This window comes from Vulpes vulpes, chromosome 3 (assembly GCF_048418805.1).
Source record: "Vulpes vulpes isolate BD-2025 chromosome 3, VulVul3, whole genome shotgun sequence".
Classification (NCBI taxonomy): Eukaryota; Metazoa; Chordata; class Mammalia; order Carnivora; family Canidae; genus Vulpes; species Vulpes vulpes.
The window spans coordinates 100,920,813-100,939,704 of record NC_132782.1 but is presented as its reverse complement, the minus strand read 5'-3'; the positions used below and the strand labels follow the sequence as shown (position 1 = coordinate 100,939,704).

The window sequence follows — 18,892 nt, the reverse complement described above, 5'->3', positions numbered from 1 at the left end:
CAACTGTTCCTGCTGGAAGAAAACTCCCAGCCTTCAGGGACCAGCCTGGCCCTCATCCTGCCTGTGTGGCAGACCGTGCTGCCATTCTTGAATCTGTTATCCCCTTCTCTCATCGTGGGCTCGCCCCCTCTGGCACAGACACTTCTGGCTAGAGCACCCTTTGTGGTGGGGGCTGTTCCGTGCACCGCAGGTACTTAGCAGCATCCTTGAACTCAATTCGCTGAACCCACAACATTTCCCAGCCCTGCCAAGTGTCCCAAGAGCAAGTCTGTCCTTGGCTCAGAACCCCTATCTTTAGGACAGAAGCTATATGTAGGCCCATGGCCACCCAGCCAATGGCTGAAAGATGTGGGAGGTCAAAGGCTGGCTCTGGGTCTGAAGGAGGAAGGACACTGCAGCTCCATCCACCATCCGCCATCTGGGTGGGGATCCATCGTCCTTTCTCCAACCACCCATCAGGCTGAGGCTATGACCATGCTCTCAATGGGCTGTCACTCTTCCCCTAGACTGCTTCCCTCTCTCCCCTGCAGGGCATTCTCCTACAACCCCCCACCAAAAGATATGTTATCATCCTCACTCCCACTACCTTAGAATGTGACCTTATCGGGAAATACGGTTATTGCAGATGTAATTATTTAAAATGGGGACATAATGAAATAGGGTGGCCCCCTTCATTCAACAGGACTGGTGTCCTTAGAAGAAGAGAAAAGACACAGACACGGACAGACAGGTCCTGTGATGGATGGAGGCAGAGGTGGGAGTGGTACAGCTGTCAGCTGAGCAATGCCGAGGATTGCCAACAACCACCAGAAGCCAGAAGGCGGCAAGGAAGAGTTCTCTCTGACAGGTTTCAGAGGGAGCGTGGCCTTGATCTTGGACTCCTAATGTCCAGACTGTGAGACAATGAATTTCTGTGGTGTTAAGCCTCTAATGTTTGTTTTGTCACAGCAGCCCTACAAGCAAATAAATTTACACCCAAATCCTTATCTCAAGCTCTGCTGCTAGGGAACCCAACCTCAAACAACTGGCCTTTCCACTAGCCTTTCTTCCAGAGAAGGAAGGAGGAGAGCAGGGGGCAAGGTGGCAGGTGGGAGAAAGAAATTCACTCCGGGGAATCCTTCATTCATTCCACAAATAGTGCTCGATTGAGCACTACTACACACCAGGCACTGTTCTCGGTGCAGGACACACAGAAGTGAACAAAACAGAAATCTGTTCTCATGGGGTTTCCATACTAGCAGGGAAGACAGACCACAGAATGTATGGTCTGCAGGATGATGGTTAAAGTCTCTAGAGAAAAGCAAAAGCAGGAGAAGGAGACAGGGAGTGCCTGGGTGCTGGCTACCGCGTCAGCAGAGACATGCAGTGGACACCACCTCCGGCCCAGCTACAGACGGTCCCGAAGTTCTGCTCGGGCTTGGTCCTGGCCTTTCTTTCTCCTTCCCAGTCTTTCCGTGAGGGTGTGGGGGCCCACCTGACGAGCACGCTAGGGCTGGAATGGCAACCTGAAAAACCACTATTGATGTTCCCTCCTTCCCTGTGTCCTCCTTACCCCTCATTCCTGTTCCCCGGGATAGCCTCCTAAAGAATCTACCTGCACCCAGGTCCTGGCCTTTGGCCTCAGATTTCAGGAGAATCAAACTACAGCAGATGTGCCAGAAAAATCTTCGCTGAAGTTGTGACATTTCAGCCAAGACCTAAAGGAGGCAAGGTGTGTGGATGTCCAGATTCTCTGATGTGCGCAGTCAAGCTGGCGATACAGAGTCGATCTTGTCCGGTGGGTCTCCCTCTTTCAACCCTCTTGATGGTCGAAAACCCAGTGATACCAAATATTGAGGAGGCTACATGGAAAGCGCCCAATCTATTCTGATAATGTGATGGGAAGGAGGATACGGGATTATAGCAAACACAGCTAACACTTTGACCATCACCTCCTGGTCCTGATCACTTCAGTGCACACAGGCCTGTATGTAGCTGCCAGCTCTTGCACTTTTTTTTTGCATCTGTGGATGTCAAAGGTCTCTTTATCAACCAGTATTAACAGGCCAGAAATGCCAGGGAAGGAACGTCTCCATACCCCTGCCAACAGCCTTCATTCAGTGGCTGATAGGAGTTGGTATATACACACCCCAACTCCCCCACCACTCAGGTGGAAAGACTCTAGACATGTGTCTAATCCTGGCTTCCCATTTCCCCAGCAGGTTTAGGGCCTGATCTCCCCAAATTGGTGGCCAGCTGGATAATGCATACTTTATGTCAATTTCCCACCCTCCTCCTGGTGTTTCCTCTGCTGTCACCTCCCTAATAAATGACTTCCTTTGCCTCAGGATTCTCTTCTTCCTAGGGGGATCCAAATGAAGAGAAGGATAAATCTATCTTTGAATGGAAACACACACACACACACATACACACACACACACACACACGAGCAACCCCTCCAGTCCCCATGTTTAAAACCTAATACTCCAGGTGTGATGCTGGATCATCAAATCCCTGACCAGTAGAGTTCAGCTTTGAAAAGCACCTTGGCATGTTTGACATAAAATAATCCCACCTGCATTACACAGGATTGTCACCGTCAGCCTGAATGGACTAGAATGGCCTCCAGCTGGCTGGGTCTTTTCCTTCCCTTGGGCTCCTACCTCGTCCTTCTCTGCACAGTTCGTGCATTGTCATCCACATAATGCCCAAGGGAGGGACTCTATCAGCCCACTGGGGACAGAGCCTGGTCCGTGGGTGGCTTCCCAAGCAGCCAGTTGCAAGTCTGTGGGCTGGTAGGGGGAAAGAAGCCAATCTCACAATTTGCCTGAAAAACATCCATATATCATCCTGTTCTGCAGCCCTCATTTTATTTTTCCCAAATCAATTTCTGAAAGTCAAAATAACTGATAGCTTCATACCCTGGACAATCATTCTCCTTATTAAATAACCCGGCATCAATGACAAAAAAGCTCCCAGGGTGGTGGTGGTTACACGAATCTATACATGTGATAAAATGTCCTAGAACTACACACACACACACACACACACACACACACACACACACGCACACACACAATGGTGCATGTAAAAATCTGTGAAAATTCTATAAGGTCCGAAGCTTCATTGCCAATGCCAATTTGCTGGTATTGCTAAGGTACTCTGCTTGTGTAAGATTTCTCATTGGGGTTGCTAGATGAAGAGAACACAACCACTCTATATTACATCAGCAGCTTCTTGGAAGTAGAAAATTATTTCAAAATGAAAAGTTGTTAAAATACAAAGACGATTTCAATAATAAAATAAAAATAATCATCTTTTTTTTTTGCAAAGATCCCAGCAGGAGACACCGCCAAACCACCCCTTACCTGAGAGCTGGGGACCAGCGCCTTCCACCAATGCCCGCCTTTCACCAGGTCAACCTCGCACAAAGGCACGGACACCTTCCCAATGACACAATGGCGGGAAAACTTATCAAAATCCACCACAGTTAGCAGTAGGGTCCTCCTCTGAGCTTCGAGGAAGGGGATCTCGAAGGTGTAACGCTCCTCAAACACAGGCTTCTGGGTCTTGCGTTTGACCCCCGTCTGCTTAGAGTTCTTCTGGTCTGGCAGGAGACAGATCTTGACATAGGGGTTCGAGTGGGCCATGTCCTGGCGCGATCCGTCATGGGAGATGGGCGGTGGCAGGTCCCTGGCCTCGATCACCCGTACCGTCAGGTGGTTGTGCAGCAGGTCATATTGGGTGCTGAAGTGCAGCATGCCCAGCTGGTACTTGGACAAGATCTCCTCGTCTGTTAGGAAGTCCACATCGTCACTGTTGGAGTCAAGGGAGTACAGCTGGGGCTCGAACTTTCTGAAGTAGTCATCTGGGGTATAGGTCCGTCTGAGCACCGAGGGCTGGATGGGCTCCTTTTTGGCACTGAGAACGCCAAACTCGATGGGTTTAATATCAATAAGTGGGGAGCTGGGTCGTCTGGATTCAAGACCTAAACAGTCACCAGAAATAATAATTAAGACCGCCATGTATGGGACCAAACCTGGGCCACTTTGTGAAATTAGCACCATTTCTCAGATTCTCACATTGTTCACTCTGTTTCATGATGCTCTGTGCCATCTGCTCTCCACACCCTGAGATCCTCTTATTTATTCTATGAGAGGTAGCTTGGTGGCATTATCACCTCCGTCACGGCCAGGCACTGTTCTAAATGCACTGACATATCAAGTCATCTTCACAAGCTTTTAGATAACGACTATCCCTATTTGACAGATGAGGAAATAGAAACCTTAAATAATTCTCCAAAAGTGACCCAAGTAGTGAGAGGAAGAACCAGGAGTCAAGCCCAGCCTGCCTGGCTCCAAAGTCTTGACGCTAACCATTACCCTATACTGCCTCCACTTTCAGAGAGTGGACCCTGAGGCCAGAATTTCTGGGACTCAGTTTCCCCATCTGTAAAATGGAGTCAGTAATAGCCCCTACTTCAAAGACTGTGGTGATTCACAGAGCCAATGCATGGAAAGGGCTCGGCATAGAACGTGCACATGGTAAGAACGTGCACATGGTAAGAGGTCACTAAATGGTTACTATTATACTTTGTCAACGATCATATTTGAACTTCACCACTTGTGGGGCACCTCACCCCTCCCCATCAACCAGCAGAGTTCATGTCTTCCAAGTCCACCATTTGAATTTGCTCATTCCTCTATTCTAGCAGTGAGCTCACGGAATTTTTTTTTTTTTAACTATTTAACTGAAGAAAAAAAAAAACTATTTAACTGAGGCACAAATGGCATACAAAAAGCTGTGCATGAGTTTGGAGGTAAGTATGTATCCATGAAACCATCACCACACTCTGTGCTATCTATCAACATATCCATTATCTCCAAAAGTTTTCTACTGCTTTATTTATTTAATTTTTCTGGTGATAAAAATCTTTATATAAGGTCAAGTCTCTGTAAAATTTTAAGTAATAAAATATTGTTAACCATATGCACTGTGCTGTACAGTAGATCTCTACACCTTATTTATCTTGCATAGTGGAAACCAACACCTCCCCAGTTCCCCCACCCTGGCAACCACACTTTACTCTCTGCTCCTAGGAGTTTGACCATTAGATTCCTCATTTAAAGCAGGGTTATATACTATTTGTTCTCTCATGACATTGCCCAAACACCTGTCGTGTCTACTAAAATCATGACACTTTGGTCTGGTGCTTGGTTGGTATTCTGATAACTATGGACTAAATGAAAATCATCTGTGTCTAGAGCTGGGCATGCGACCTGGGACTCATCTAGACTGGTGAAACATCATGGGTTTCAGAAATACAAACCACGTAGGGAACATAAAATCTTCCAGGATCCCCGTTTTTTAAAGGTGCAAAGTAACAGGTGAAATTTTTTAACATTTTCAACATATAATCAAAATTAAAACATTTTAGTGATAGACGGTTTAAATTTTCTTTCAGTTCCTGGCTTCAAAATCATGAGTATAGCGCATATGAGGCGTGTCTCGATTGGGCTCAGCCCCATTTAAATGCTCGCCAGCAACATGTGGCTAGTGGCCACTGTCCTGGACAGAGCAGGTCAAGAACAGGCCTCTCATTTTACAGACAGAAAGACTGAGGTCTAGAGAAGCCTCACATGTCTGCTGCTTCACTCTATCAAGCCCTTGAACTTTCTCTATTTCCCCTTCCCCCCACATTTGCCCCCAGGAAAGATCAGACACCAATATTTCCACCTTAGTGGATCTACATCATGAATTTTAAGCTTTTCTCCTCTGTTAAGTGAATAGCAGACAGCTGAAATGACTGCAGAGATACTTTCGGGATGTAAGAGGAGGCTGGGACTCTTTGGTTTCATCCTCATTTTTCCTCCCCAGCCAAATCATGCCATTGGGTCAAACAAAGACGCTGTACATCAGAGTGGACAAACTGGGTGGCCTGTGGACCCAGTTTGACCCAGAAATCTGCTTTGTTTGGGTTTAAAGCTAAGAAAGTTTTATATAAAAACCAGATTGCCAGTTTCTCTTTAGAAAGGACAGGCAGGGGACACCTGGGTGGCTCAGTGGTTGAGTGTCTGCCTTTGGCTCAGGTCGTGATCCCAGGGTCCTGGGATCAAGTCCTGCGTCAGACTCCCCAAAGGGAGCCTGCTTCTCCCTCTGCCTATGTCTCTGCCTCTCTCTCTCTCTGTGTCTCTCATGAATAAATAAATAAACTCTTTTTAAAAAGAAAGGGCAGGCAGTACTGAGCCCACAGTCTCTTTCTCTCTCTCCTGCAGCAAGAGTTGAGTAGCTGCTGCCCCCCGTGACTGGGGCATCAGCTCCCCAAGTCCCCACCCTGCCCTGGTAACTGAGGCCGAGTCAGCTGCCACTTGTCACTGCATCAGAACGACATTCAGCTCTGTCCAACCCTCTGCAACTCATCCCCCAACATAACACACCCAGCCCCTGAAGTGACCTGAATTTGCAAGTTCTCCTGTATGACACAATAACACACACCTTTTGGGGTCTGATATGACATATATGCTGGCCATGTCAATCAGTTGAGCTAATTCCATGAAACTCGTGATTAGTAAAAAGAAAAATCAATCAAAATAATCGCTTCTGATTGAACTCAGCAGAAATCAGGTGTAATGCACTCCTATCACATTGTGATTATTTCTCCATCCTCTTGTCTTCCGGACTGTCACCTCACCCTACCCCCTCCTCTGACAACCCCTCCCCTCACATCTTTCCTTGGGGATGCTGCTGAGAATCTGGGAAAGCCAGATCTCTTCTTTTGTCCTGGGGCCCCCGCTAATGGGATTTTAATTCATGGGCCTGAATGGAGGTGCAACAACACAGGATTGCATGAGCCATGACCCCTAGACAGTCACAGCAAAAACACTTACTTGAAATCCTCCGGGTCAGGCTGTACGTAGACTTAGATGTGTCTGAGGATGAGCATCTTCGATCTGGGGAGTTGGTCCGTGGGGTCAGAGGGACTTCAGTGGCTGTGTGGACAGAGTCCCCGTCCTTGTCACTGCTCCGGCTGGCCATCCTATAGGAAGGGAAGAGGTATCAATGGTTGTCAAAAAATCGCCAGGGACTGGCATCTCCATCCCTTGGAGGGCAGACCCACAATGAAATAGCTCTCAGATCCAGTTTAGACAACTTGGGGTAATACAAACCTGAATCAGCATGGCAGCCCTAAACTCTTAATAACGAGTGACTTTTTGCACAAAATGTGAAATGATATGAATAAATGCTTTCCAATTTAGAACAATCTGTCAAGAATGTGCATAATTCCAAGCTAAGACTGTGGGAAGGCTTATGCAGGCTATAGCCACATGGGGGCGCCACTTTGGCTACGCCAAGCCCAGACCCAGATCTTCAGTCTGGGAAGGAACCAAGGAGGTGTTCATACCCATCTGAAATTGGGCAAGTGGCTTTTGGTGAGAAGTGCTCTGCTGTTTCAACCCTCACTGTGTCTACACTTTAACATGTTTTAAACGTATCGTACAGCAGTGTCACTCAAGAGTTCTTTGTGTGGCAGGGCTATAGCCACAAAACGGCCCTGAGAATCAATGAAGAGACCAATAGTTCAATGTGAAGAAACAGCTAAAAATGAGTAGCAGCCATGATTCAATGTGCTCCCCATGAGGATGAAAGATACTAAAAGAAGAAAAAGCACTGGGTAAGGGATGGGGAGATACAGGGTAGTAATTAAGAGCACAACCTCTTGGCCTGAACCCTGGCTGGGTGACCTTGGGCAAGGCCCTTCTCTCTGTGCCTCCGTCTACCCATCTGTAAAATGGGAATAATACTAGTACCCACCTTATATGGTTGCTCTCAACACTGAATGAGTTAACACATATGAAATGCTTATTAGAATAGTTCTTGATATGTAGTAGGTATGTGTTCAACACATTCTAGCTGGTATTTATTACAATCTTTAAGATTCCCCAATCCCCATAATGCTAGGTAAGGATGCTGGGGGGTGGAGAGAGGAGGGCAAAAAAGCTGGCGGAGTAGTACCAGGAGATGGATGCTGCTATTGACATGCCCCTAAGCTGTCGTGGCTATAGACTGATACCTTCTGAGACTGCATCCCCCTCTCCCCCAAACTTGACATTTAAGCCTGTGCAGAAGCTAGTCTTGAAAAATGCAAGTTTCCAATTCTAGGAGGTCTTTAGATAGATGCAGCCTATGCATGAAATGAGACCTATCTAATATTCTTCCAAAGCAATATAAGGATCACAGCTAGGACAAGACAGGGCATGTTATGGGGGGGCAGAGGGCAGGGGAATACCCAGTCTGCTCTTGGTCTGTAGCAGATAAAATGGGGGGAGGGGGAGGGCAGGGGAAGGCACAGAAATGCAATCATACTGTATCGTTCATCCTTGGCTCTCCCTTAAACAAAAGCTGCAGCATCTTCCCAAGGTAGTAGAACCACCTCAGGCACCTCCGCCTGCATGCCTGTTACCCACCTGCCATACGTCAGTGCAGCAGCCACCTCCACCTGTAAAGTCCCATCCGATCTTCAAGGCTCAGCATAAGCGCTGTTGCCCCCCAGAAGCTTCAGCTGAATTTTCTCAGTCGTCTGAACCACTCCTGCCTCCTCTGCACCCACCAGGCTTCCCAGCCCTTCCTCCAACACACCGAGCCAAGCCATGCTGTTCCCACTGCCTGGAACGCTCTTCCAGTCTCCATCTCCTGTTTGGTTCCTCCTCATCAGTCAGGTTTCAGCTTCAACAGCACCTCCTCAGAAGTTCTGTCCTGTCCCCATCACCTCTTCCCCCCATCAGCCCTTCTTTACCTCTTCAGCAACACACATAACTACTACCTTTAGTGGTAGCTTATCTTCTGCATCTGACACTAAATCCTTGCTTCATGGGGGCAGACCAATGTCTCCTACCCACCAGCAAGGCTGACCTCACCCTAGCACAGCATCTTCCACGTTTATTTTCTCAGTAAATCAATGAATGGATACACCCTTCTTGTGATTCTTATCTGATTTATCTTATCTCAAGGTGATCTGAGTGCATATCTTACCACCCTCCACAGCAGCCCCTTCTTAATGGGGCGATCTGTTCTTATCTTGATCAAAGGTACCAGCTGCTTAGCACCATGTATGTGCCAGGCACTATCCTTTTCTTTTTGAAATATTTTATTTATTTATTCTCTCCCCAGAGAGAGAGCACATGAGAGAGAGAGAGAAAGAGAGGGAGAGCAGGAAATTGGGGAAGAGGGGGAGAAAGAAGTAGACTTCCCACTCCTCAGGGAGCCCGATGCAGTGCTTAATCCCAGGATCCTGAGATCACGACCTGAGCTGAAGGCATACACTTAACTAACTGAGCCACCCAGGCACCCCTGAGTTTACTTGTTATTAATAACCTCACCCCCCTTCCAGACTGGGGAATGGAAGGCTGGTGGGGTGGGGAATGGGGTGGGTCATTATTTTGCACCACTGTTAAACTCCCAATGAAGTCCAGCAATACCAAATTTGAACTACATGCTCTAAACTACTGAGCTGGGCATCCCTGGTGAGATCCATCAGAGCTATGCATCTAGTAGGTCGACACATGCCTGATAAACAAAGAAGTGACCTGACTTTAGTTCACCCTTCAATGAGGGTCTTTCTGGCATCGCTCCAAAAGGAGCCAGTCGGATTGTATATAGTTTTCCTGACCTTCACTGGCCCAGCCCAGCCAAAAAAAAGCTGGGGTACCCAGATGACAGGATAATATGTAACAATTAATGGTGGTGTCCCCCAAAATACCCCACACATAAAGGACTAGCTCATTTGCCACATGCCACCCCACAGAGAGGCATGTCCTGTGGTTCTTAGCTCAAATGTCACAGTAGGAACAGCACTGCAGAGCCTGCACACTTGACATTTCTACTCCCTGACTGTTTGATAACATGCAATGCCCACTTGGTAAATAAATCTGGGGAAAGCACAAGCTGTAAATTCACTTTTTGAATGATTTAACCCGCCTCCCCTTTACAGATTTTTCTTAACATTTTGCATTATGTTGAGTGCCAAAAATATACTAAGTTGCTACCTGGGATTCAAGAAATTCATCTCAAGAAGTATGGAGAGTCGTGTACCGTTGTTCAGGCTCTAGACTGCAAAGTTCTAGGTGGTATCATTCATAATGACCAGGAGGTCAATGGAGTCTTCCAGAATTGTGTGGTGTGTTGGCCCTACTGGGAAGGTTCCAGCCCTCTTTTCTGCTTGTGGCAAGACCAAAGTGTCTTGCCAGAGGTTCCCAACCCCTTGCCCCCAGAAAGAGTCCTCCGCTTGCCCAATGGGTCCACAGCCAGAGTACAACCGTCCTCCGGCTCAGTGCCAGGACCTGGGCATGCATCTGTAACACTCAACATTTGGGTATTGAGGGCAAACAGTACCTGACTGTGATTTTCAGTGTCCATCAGGATTCTCCACTGGTTCAGAAGCTAATTCAAAGTCCTTAAAATTTGGCATTCAAGACCCTACATGACCTGAGCTTGCAGGCTCATTTCCCGTGATTCCCCCAACTCTTCCTAAATGTTGTAGAGTTTGCCCATTCTGGGTCCAGTCCCTCCTCTCTGGTTACAGCACCCAAATTGTCTATTACAAAGACTGGCATGGGGCACCTGGGTGGCTCAGTCAGTTAAACATCTGCCTTTGGCTCAGCCCCACATCGGGGGAGGGGGGTGGTCCCCACTCAGCAGGGAGTCTGCTTCTCCCTCTGACCCTCCCCCTCTCATATTCTCTCTCTCTCAAATATATAGAGTCTTAAAAAAAAAAAAAAAAAAAGAATGAGGCCAATATAGGGGTGCCTGGATGGCTCAGTCACTTAAGCATCCAATTCTTGATTTTGGCTCAGGTCATGATCTCAGGGTTGTGAGATTGAGCCCCACATTGCTGCTCAAGATTCTTCTCCCACTCTCCCTGCCCCTCCCCACCTCAAAAGAAGAATGAGACCAATACTGAGGAAACAGAGAGAGAGAGAGAGAGAGCATAAATGCATGCCCATGACAACATTTGAACCCCTGGATCCAGCTATGCCTGAAGCCACTATCCTTGGATTTTTTCCAAAATGAGACTCTATGCAGAACTATCATATTGGAGTACAGGATGTGAATGCACAACTCTAGCTAGACCTATGTACCTGCCTTATCTGCTATATGATATTTAAAATCTCCTGAGCACAGTAATAGGACTCTAACTAATCTCTGCATCCTGCAATGCTTAGCACAAAGAGCAGTCAAGAAATAATTGCCAAAGAAACTGAGATTAAGTTTCCAACCAGATGACTGGCACTTTGAAGATTCAATTTCTGCTTGCAGGTCAGCCAGTTGGTCAATAAATAATTTTTTGGAGTGAACGACACAGATAAAAACCCTGCCCTCACAGAGCTGGCATTCTTCTGAGCATGGCTTTCAAGATACCAGGTGGGCTGAGCCAATCCCTGCCACACAGGGCTCTAGAAAATGGGAACAATCTCTCTCTCTTTTTTTAAAGATTTTATTTATTTGAAAGAGAGCGAGAGAGAGACATAGCGAGAGAGCACAAGCAGGAAGGAGAGGGAGAAGCAGGCTCCACACAGAGCAGGGAGCCTGATCCCAGGACCCCAGGATCTCAACCTGAGCCGAGGGCAGACACTGAAGGGACTGAGCTATCCAGGCAGTGAGGGAATGATCTCCTGATCAACGAATTGGTTTCACCACACATCTCACTCTACACATACCTGCAGGATTCAGGCTACAACCCATGAGTAACGAAAGCATTTCTTAACACTATCTTTACACCGTTTAAAGCATCTCTATCAATACGTACAAATTCAGAAATGAATAAATACTACTCTATAAAGTATGTTATGTGCACATCTCATTGCTCTTAATCACAACCCTATAAAATAGGTTCTATTCTTGTTCTCACTTCACAGATGTGGAAACTGAGACCAGGGCAGCCCGGGTGGCTCAGCGGTTTAGCGCCACCTTCAGTCCAGGGCGTGATCCTGGAGACCCAGGATCGAGTCCCACATCAGGCTCCCTGCATGGAACCTGCATCTCCCTCTGCCTGTGTCTCTGCCTCTCTCTCTCTCTCTGTGTGTGTCTCTCATGAATAAATAAAATCTTAAAAAAAAAAAAAAAACACCTGAAACTAAACAGGATGAGATGGTTTACATTTATGACTTACATTTATGACTTACATTTATGACTGCCAACCAGGTGTCAACCATTCTTAAGTGTTTTTCTGTGTACTAATTTGTGCGGTCACCACAATAACCATATGAGATAAATACTATTATTTTGATCATCCCCATTTATAGATGTGAAGTCAAGGCACAGAGATCTAACAACTTGCCCAAGGTCACAGAACTAGAAAAAAGGTAGGAGAAACAGGATCTGAATGCACGGAGATTGACATAGAGGCATTTTGCTATGGAAATATCTGATGCTTGTCTCTAAGAAGGGCAAATGAGAAGATTGAGGCATGACCTCCAACTTGGAGGGAAAGAGGGGACATCGTGGACTTCCAGAACCTCAGAGCAAAGATTTAGCTGGACCAGCATTGAGGCTCTGGCTGTGGGCCTTTGCACTGCCTCTTGCCCTCTCTGGGCCTCCCACTCTGTGTCAGGAGAAGCTGTACTTGATGATGGTCAGGACCTTCTCAGCGCTGGCCTTTTCTAGACTCAACCCAGACTCTCTAGCCATGTGCCTCTCTCAGCCACAGAGAGGTGGACTGGACACGTGGCTGAGAGGCTTCAAAACTGCATTCCCAAAATATCTGAGCGACTGGCAGATGGAGATGTTGTATGCAGGCGCGGGAGGAGCACGAATTGGAAATAAAATGAAAGATGCCAGAGAGAACATAAACAGCGTTGGAGGACAGGATGGAGCTTGGAGGTGCTCTTCTGCTTCCCTGTTTCCGAAGCTCTTGTTCAGACCAGCAAAAAGGCACTTGTTTGTCCGTTTGGTCTACCACTCCTGCAGCAGTTTCTACTGAGCATCGACTGTGTGCCATGCACTGGGTCAGATGCTAGGACAGTTCGTCATACTGACTTGGACGGAAAGCTTTAGAATTTCGACATCCCTTGAAGAATACAGATGCTCACAGATCTCTTTTCTGACTTGGAATGACACTCAACATGATTAATAGTGCCCACATGCTTAGCAGTGTACAGTTCACATCTCAGAAGAGCCGATGTGAAACTAGCTAAACTTGAGCCCCGCCACCAGCTGGTTTCAGCAGCTTGCCAAACAAAATGAGAGAGGCACAGAGCAGGTCCCCATGGGCAGCAAAGAGGTCCACAGCCACTCAGCCTTTCCCTCGATCATACCTCAAACCCTCCTGCCCTCACCCCATCTCACAAACTGAGAAAAGAAACCTCCTGAGATTGCCTTCGAGGAAGTTCAGAGCAGTTTTACTTACAGCCAGGGAGGAGTCTGGGCAGGGAAAGGTCCCAGAATTTCAACTTCATCTTCACTCGACTGGCAACAGCTGGACTCATAGCACTTCTGACAGCAGTGCCTGCAAGTCCATCTGCACAGTAGCAGATCGGAGATTCTAGAAAGAAAACCCTGAGGCCATCGGGGGGAGGTGGGCAGTGGAGAGGGGGAGTGGGTGGGGGATGGGAGGGGTGGAGAGGAGGAGAAGGAAAAACACTCGAAATTACAAGCAGCCGATCCCTGCTGAGAAATAAGGACATTCGGGAGGTCTGTCTCTGCTGCTGAACACTTAGAACAAAATGTTTTCCGTTTCTATTTACCAACTGCAGGCATAAAGATGGCAAACACCAACTCGCTGGAGCCATTAATAGTGAGCAAAACATTTGCAGGTATTTTCTTGGGTGGTTTATGTGAACGTCTTTCTCGACAGGTGGGTGGTTTATACAACATCATGAGGGCTATACAGTATGTTCTCGAAACACAATGAATATTACTGTCTTCTTGAAAGCAAAGCAAAAAGGTTTTTTTAAAAAAAAAAATCACCTCAGTTACATGAAAGTAAACAGAGGTAACCAAACGGAGTAAGGAGGGGCCCGGGGAGGGAAATCTATCCTGTCTGCGAGCATCTCTCCATCGGGCTCTCCCTCCCTGCCATAGAAAGGCATCAAAACTGTGCCATTCTCAACATCCAGTTATCGTTTAACATTGAACATCCCCACAGCCCCACATCAAACTCCAAAATGAAAGGCAAGCACCTCTTGATCAGAAACAAGACTAAATGAATCATCGAATTAACCCACCTCGTTTAAAGGTTCCAACTGCCCTTTTAGAGATCCACGAAGAAGCCAAGGGGCGTCGGGGGTGAGAGGATTACAAAAAGAGAGACAAGACCAGTTTAGCAATATTCCAGCAACTCAGAAAAGAAAAAAGAAAGAAAGAAAGAAAGGAAAAAAAAAAAAAAAAAAAAAAAAAGCCCTGCATCTTTCCACTTACCATCCTGGGAAGGGAGCTGACTCCCTAACAACGTACTGCTATCTGCGGGGCTGCTGGTAGCCTCCTGGCTAACCAACACCGAATAAATGGGAAACTTTAGCATTTCGATTTGATTTGCACCGTATGCTGTTATGAATCAGAGCGGGTGGATAGATAGTCATGCTATCCAATGCAGCCACACTTCAGAAGAGCAAACCTTCCTATACAGAAATAGCCATGAAGCCAACCCAAAAGGACATGATTAGCTAAACATGCAGACTGGCACAGAGTGGATGTGACTTGGCTTCCCCCACCCTCCCAGAGGCCCTACCTTATAATTCTGCTCCAATGGTGATGGTGGGGAGTTTCATATTACCACCCACAAACACAGGGAGCAGAAGAGGAAGCCATAATCTGGTCCTGGGAGGGAGGGGCTGAAAAGGGAGGTAGCCCCACCCCCCACCAGGACTCCTCACAGGTTCCCAAGGCACACAGACTCCCTCCCCCTCTTCCAGGGAAGAGTCACAGTGGTTTAGGAATGGATGGGCCATGTAAACCCCGGAGATCAGGAGTCCACCTGCATCTCAGCCTGGGATATATTCCGGAGATGAACTCAAACTCAGAACACTCAATCAAGATGAAGAAAGTTATCCTCCTTTTCAGTTCTCTCCCAAAATGAAGGTCTCAGTTTGGTACCACTGTACGTTAACGTGTTTCTGACACTTGCACATCTCACCCCACCACCATCCCTTCTTCCTTTTTAAACAGAGAACAGACCCTAGCTCAGAGCCTTGGACATAAGTAATTATGTGACATTATTATCATTGTGTTTATCTTTCCAGCTGCCTTCTGCTTATATCAAGTGACCATGGTTTTCTACTATCGTAGTGACATAAAGTTTCCTTTTCATATGATTTTAAGTAAAGAAAAAAAATAGTCCATTTATAGGAAAAAGTATTAAGTAAATACAGTACAAGTGGTACACGGCTCATGAAAAATTCAAAATCCTTGAAGTGATGATAAGGGAATGGTTGCAGCTTAGGAAAGAAAGTGTCAGGCATTAATCACAAACTCTTCCAAATGCAAAAGTCGAACCACACACAGAGCAAGACCCGAAGATGCTTGGGGGTCACGCAGAGCTGAGTGGGTAAGTGTTGGTGCTGGCTTCACCACCAGCCAGTCCTGTGACTTGGGTAGGTCAGGGGGCTACTCTGAACCTCAGTTACCTCTTTTCTTTAGTGGAAGGGCTAAGCTAGGACTCTATGAAAATTCTTGCCTGTGCTGCCCAGCCGCAGAATATCTGCACTCTTTCCGTGGTTTTATGAGAACGAGGTGGTTTGTCAAGACCAGCTGGAACCTATTAGGCACCAGAGACTGTCCTGGCCAATACAGCAGTGAAAAAGGAGCAAAAAGCTATGCCCGCCTGCACTTACATGTGAGAAAGTGCTTGAGGACTTTTTTGTAAGCACAATAAAGTGCAAGGATAAAGTGTGGCTTTTTCCTTAGACTACAGTCCATGCCCATTCTTTTCTGAGAGGAAAGCATTTCCTGGGTGTGTGGTGATCAAAAGACACCGTTCATAAAACCATGAGAACAGAGACAAGGCTACCACCACAGGGCCCAATCATCCAGCTGTCTCAAACCCCAGGTATAAGATGAATGTCAGGGAGCAAAGAGAAACCTCCACAAAAAACCAGGGAGCGAAGATGTTTTTATGTTTCCAGCATGCTAAGTCTTTCCTTACATTGGGTCCACCGGGTTCAGGTATTTGGATGGAGGATCACTGATTTAAGCCAAAAACACCAAGGAGAATTCAGATCTTCTAGAACAGGGGTTGTCAAGCTATGACTTGCAAGGCTAAATCCAGCCCACAACCTGTTTTTGTATGGTCCTCCAGTTAAGGATGGTTTGTACCTTTTTAAATGGTTGGAAAAAAAAGAAAATGAATACTTCCCGACTAGTACAAAGTTGATGATATTCAAATTTCAGTATCCACAAATAGTTTTCTTGGAACACAGCCACGCCCATGCATTTACTATTGTCTATGGCTGTTTGACATCACAGTCAGAGTTGACTATTTGTGACACAGACCGCGTAGCCCTCCAAGAAAATAAATTTACTATCTGGACCTTTATAGAAAAAGTTTCATACCTTGTGCTAGAAGGAAAGTCAGTATCACAGAGCCAGTCTCATTTTAGCTTAACAAATCCCCCACTGATCCCCACCATCCTCTCTCTTTTAGATCCCACCACACCCCCTAAGCAGCTGTGTGACCTTGGGCAAGTCACTCATCTCTGTCCTAAAGGTGGTTATTAAAAAACCACAGAGGCGGGTTCTAATGTCGTGCATTTCTCACTGGGTTGTGCATCCTGAGGGGCAGACTGCTGTTTTCACAACTGTATCCCCAGCGCCCACACAGAGTAGGTAGTCACTCAAGTGTTTGTTGAGTGAGTATCCAATAGCCCCACGACAACATTCAGCACGCAGTAAGCGTACAGCTCAGCGACGTGACCTTCACTGAACTTGAGGACCTAGACATTCCATAGAGGCCAAGGGAGCCAGTCTAAGCCAGGTGAGGGATGGAGAGACCACCACCGGTGACAGACCACAGAGTTCCTGCCAGGCTGAAAAGTCCGAGGACAGGATATGAGTCAGTGGGGAGCTAGGAGACCAGCACCCCCGCCCTGGCGGGCTGTAGCCGAGGGTAAGAGAAGGGAGTCCAGATGCACCCTAAAGGGGGGAACCTGTAGGCTTCTCTGCTAGGCAGAGAGAGGAGCCAGCCCCAGAAAGCAGGCAGCTCAACGGGTCTGACTGCACGACCTTGGCGCTGACCTGTCGCCACTTCCCCGCCTTGTATTGAAGGGAAAGGTCTCAAGCAGCCCCCCACCCCCCAAAAAAAGGATGCTCGGAAATTATTCCCTTCCTTCGCAAGGATTCTTGCGAAGTTTCCTCCAGGTGTTGGGGTTCCCAACTCGCAGACCCCAAGGCAAAGGCCGGAAACGATCGAAGGCGCCCGCCCCCCGCCCCCCAGGCCTCGGCACCCCGTGCCCGGGAGGGGCGACGTCCTTGTCCCTCCCGCCCGGAGCAGCTGCCTCTGCCTCGGGCCCGCTCCGCCGGCCAATTAGCCCGAGCCGTCACCACGGCAACGGCAGCTGGCGGGCCCGCGGCCGGCGCGTCCCGGGCCGCCCCGGCGCGGCCCCTCCCCGGGGGTGGGGTGCGGGGGGCGGGCTGCGGGGAAGTCGGCCGCACCCCCCGCGCTGCGGGGAGGCCGGGGCGCGCGCGGGGCCGGGGGGCCTCCGTCCCGGGGGCGGGGTCCCCAGCCCGCAGCCCCCAGCCCCCAGCCCGCAGCCCCCTGCCCCGGGGCGCGCCCCCCGCCGCACAGGGGGCGCGCCCCGGGGCGCCGCTGCGGTGGAGCCAAGTTGGCGGGAGCCCGGCCGCGCGCCGTCAGCCGAGGGGGCGCCGCGGCCCCGGCCCCCCGGCCCCCCGGCCCCCCGGCCCCCGGCCGCAGCCCTACCTGGATGTACGCCATCTTCGCCCTCGCGCGCTCACTCCGGCCCGGGCATGGCGCCGCCACGGCCGCTCTGCCCTCGCCCGCAGGGGCCGCGGGGCACAGCCAAGGGGGGAAGGAAGCAGGAGGCAGCCGGGCGGCCCCAGACGTGACCGGCGTGGCTGATGAGCGGCGCCCGCCCCTCCGCCGGCCGCCCCGTCCTTGCCCTTCCCCGCGTTCCTGCTCCCGGGGCCGGGGCCGGGGCCGGGGCCGGGGCCGCCTCCCAGGCTGCGGGCGCTCGGGGCGCCCGGGGCCCCCGCCGCGGCCACGCTCGCCGGCCGCCGCTCCCCCCAGGCGCGGGCCGGGCTGCGCGGAGCCCCGGGCGGCCGCGGGCGGGGCTGGAGGCGCCGGGGCCGGGGCGCGCGGGCGCGGGGGCGGGGGCGGGGGCGGGGGCGGGCGGCGCGCGGGGCGGCCCCTCCGCGCGGCTCGGGCCGGCCCCTCCGAGAGCGCAGCCCCCAGCGCAGCCCCCGGCACAGCCCTGCAGCCGGCGGCGCCCAGGCCTGCCCGCCGAGGAGGCCGGGGCGGGGAGGGGCCTCCCCATCCAGCCCTCTCCCAGTCCCGGTCGGAAAAACTTTATTCCCGCCCCACCCGAACGGTGCACGGCGCGCCCGGAGCTGCTGCGGCGAGGATCGCAGGGGCCGGGGGCTTGGGAGCCCCAAGCTCAGGCGGCGCAAGGGGGCGCCCGGGGGGCCGCGGGGGCGCGCGCCGAGACCCGAGCGCCCCCGGGTCCCGAACCTGCCCGAGTTGCGCCCGGGGCGCAACAGGTCGGCGGCGGGGCGGCCCGGCAGCGCCACCCAGCGTCGCGCCCGCGATGTGCGCGCGTCCGCCGCCTCGGGCGGGCTCCGGGGCCAGCGAGCGAGTGCGCCCCGGGACGGGTCCCGCGGGTCCCCTCGGCGCGCGTGGCCGGGGCGCCCGGGCCTCGGGAGCGGGGGAGTCAGCAGTGGAACATTGCCCTCCGCCGGTTCTCTCGTGAGC

At 50.1% G+C, this 18,892-nt stretch overlaps 1 protein-coding gene across 13 annotated transcripts in view; it reads right to left on the bottom strand.

The window, feature by feature from the left end:
• SYT17 (synaptotagmin 17) overlaps nt 1-18,178 on the bottom strand; it is a 102,476-nt gene extending 84,298 nt beyond the window's left edge. For 2 of the 13 annotated variants that reach the window (XM_072753757.1, XM_072753764.1), the window contains exons 1-5: nt 17,885-18,115; nt 14,199-14,221; nt 13,382-13,530; nt 6,867-7,015; nt 3,348-3,967 (exon numbers count right to left, since the gene is read on the bottom strand). In XM_072753757.1, the coding sequence (XP_072609858.1) occupies nt 3,348-3,967; nt 6,867-7,014 (768 nt within the window). In that variant the 5' untranslated portion in view covers nt 7,015; nt 13,382-13,530; nt 14,199-14,221; nt 17,885-18,115. The other 11 variants (XM_072753760.1, XM_026003182.2, XM_072753765.1 and 8 more) reach the window with 11 other exon arrangements.
• Between the last annotated feature and the right edge of the window lie 714 nt (nt 18,179-18,892).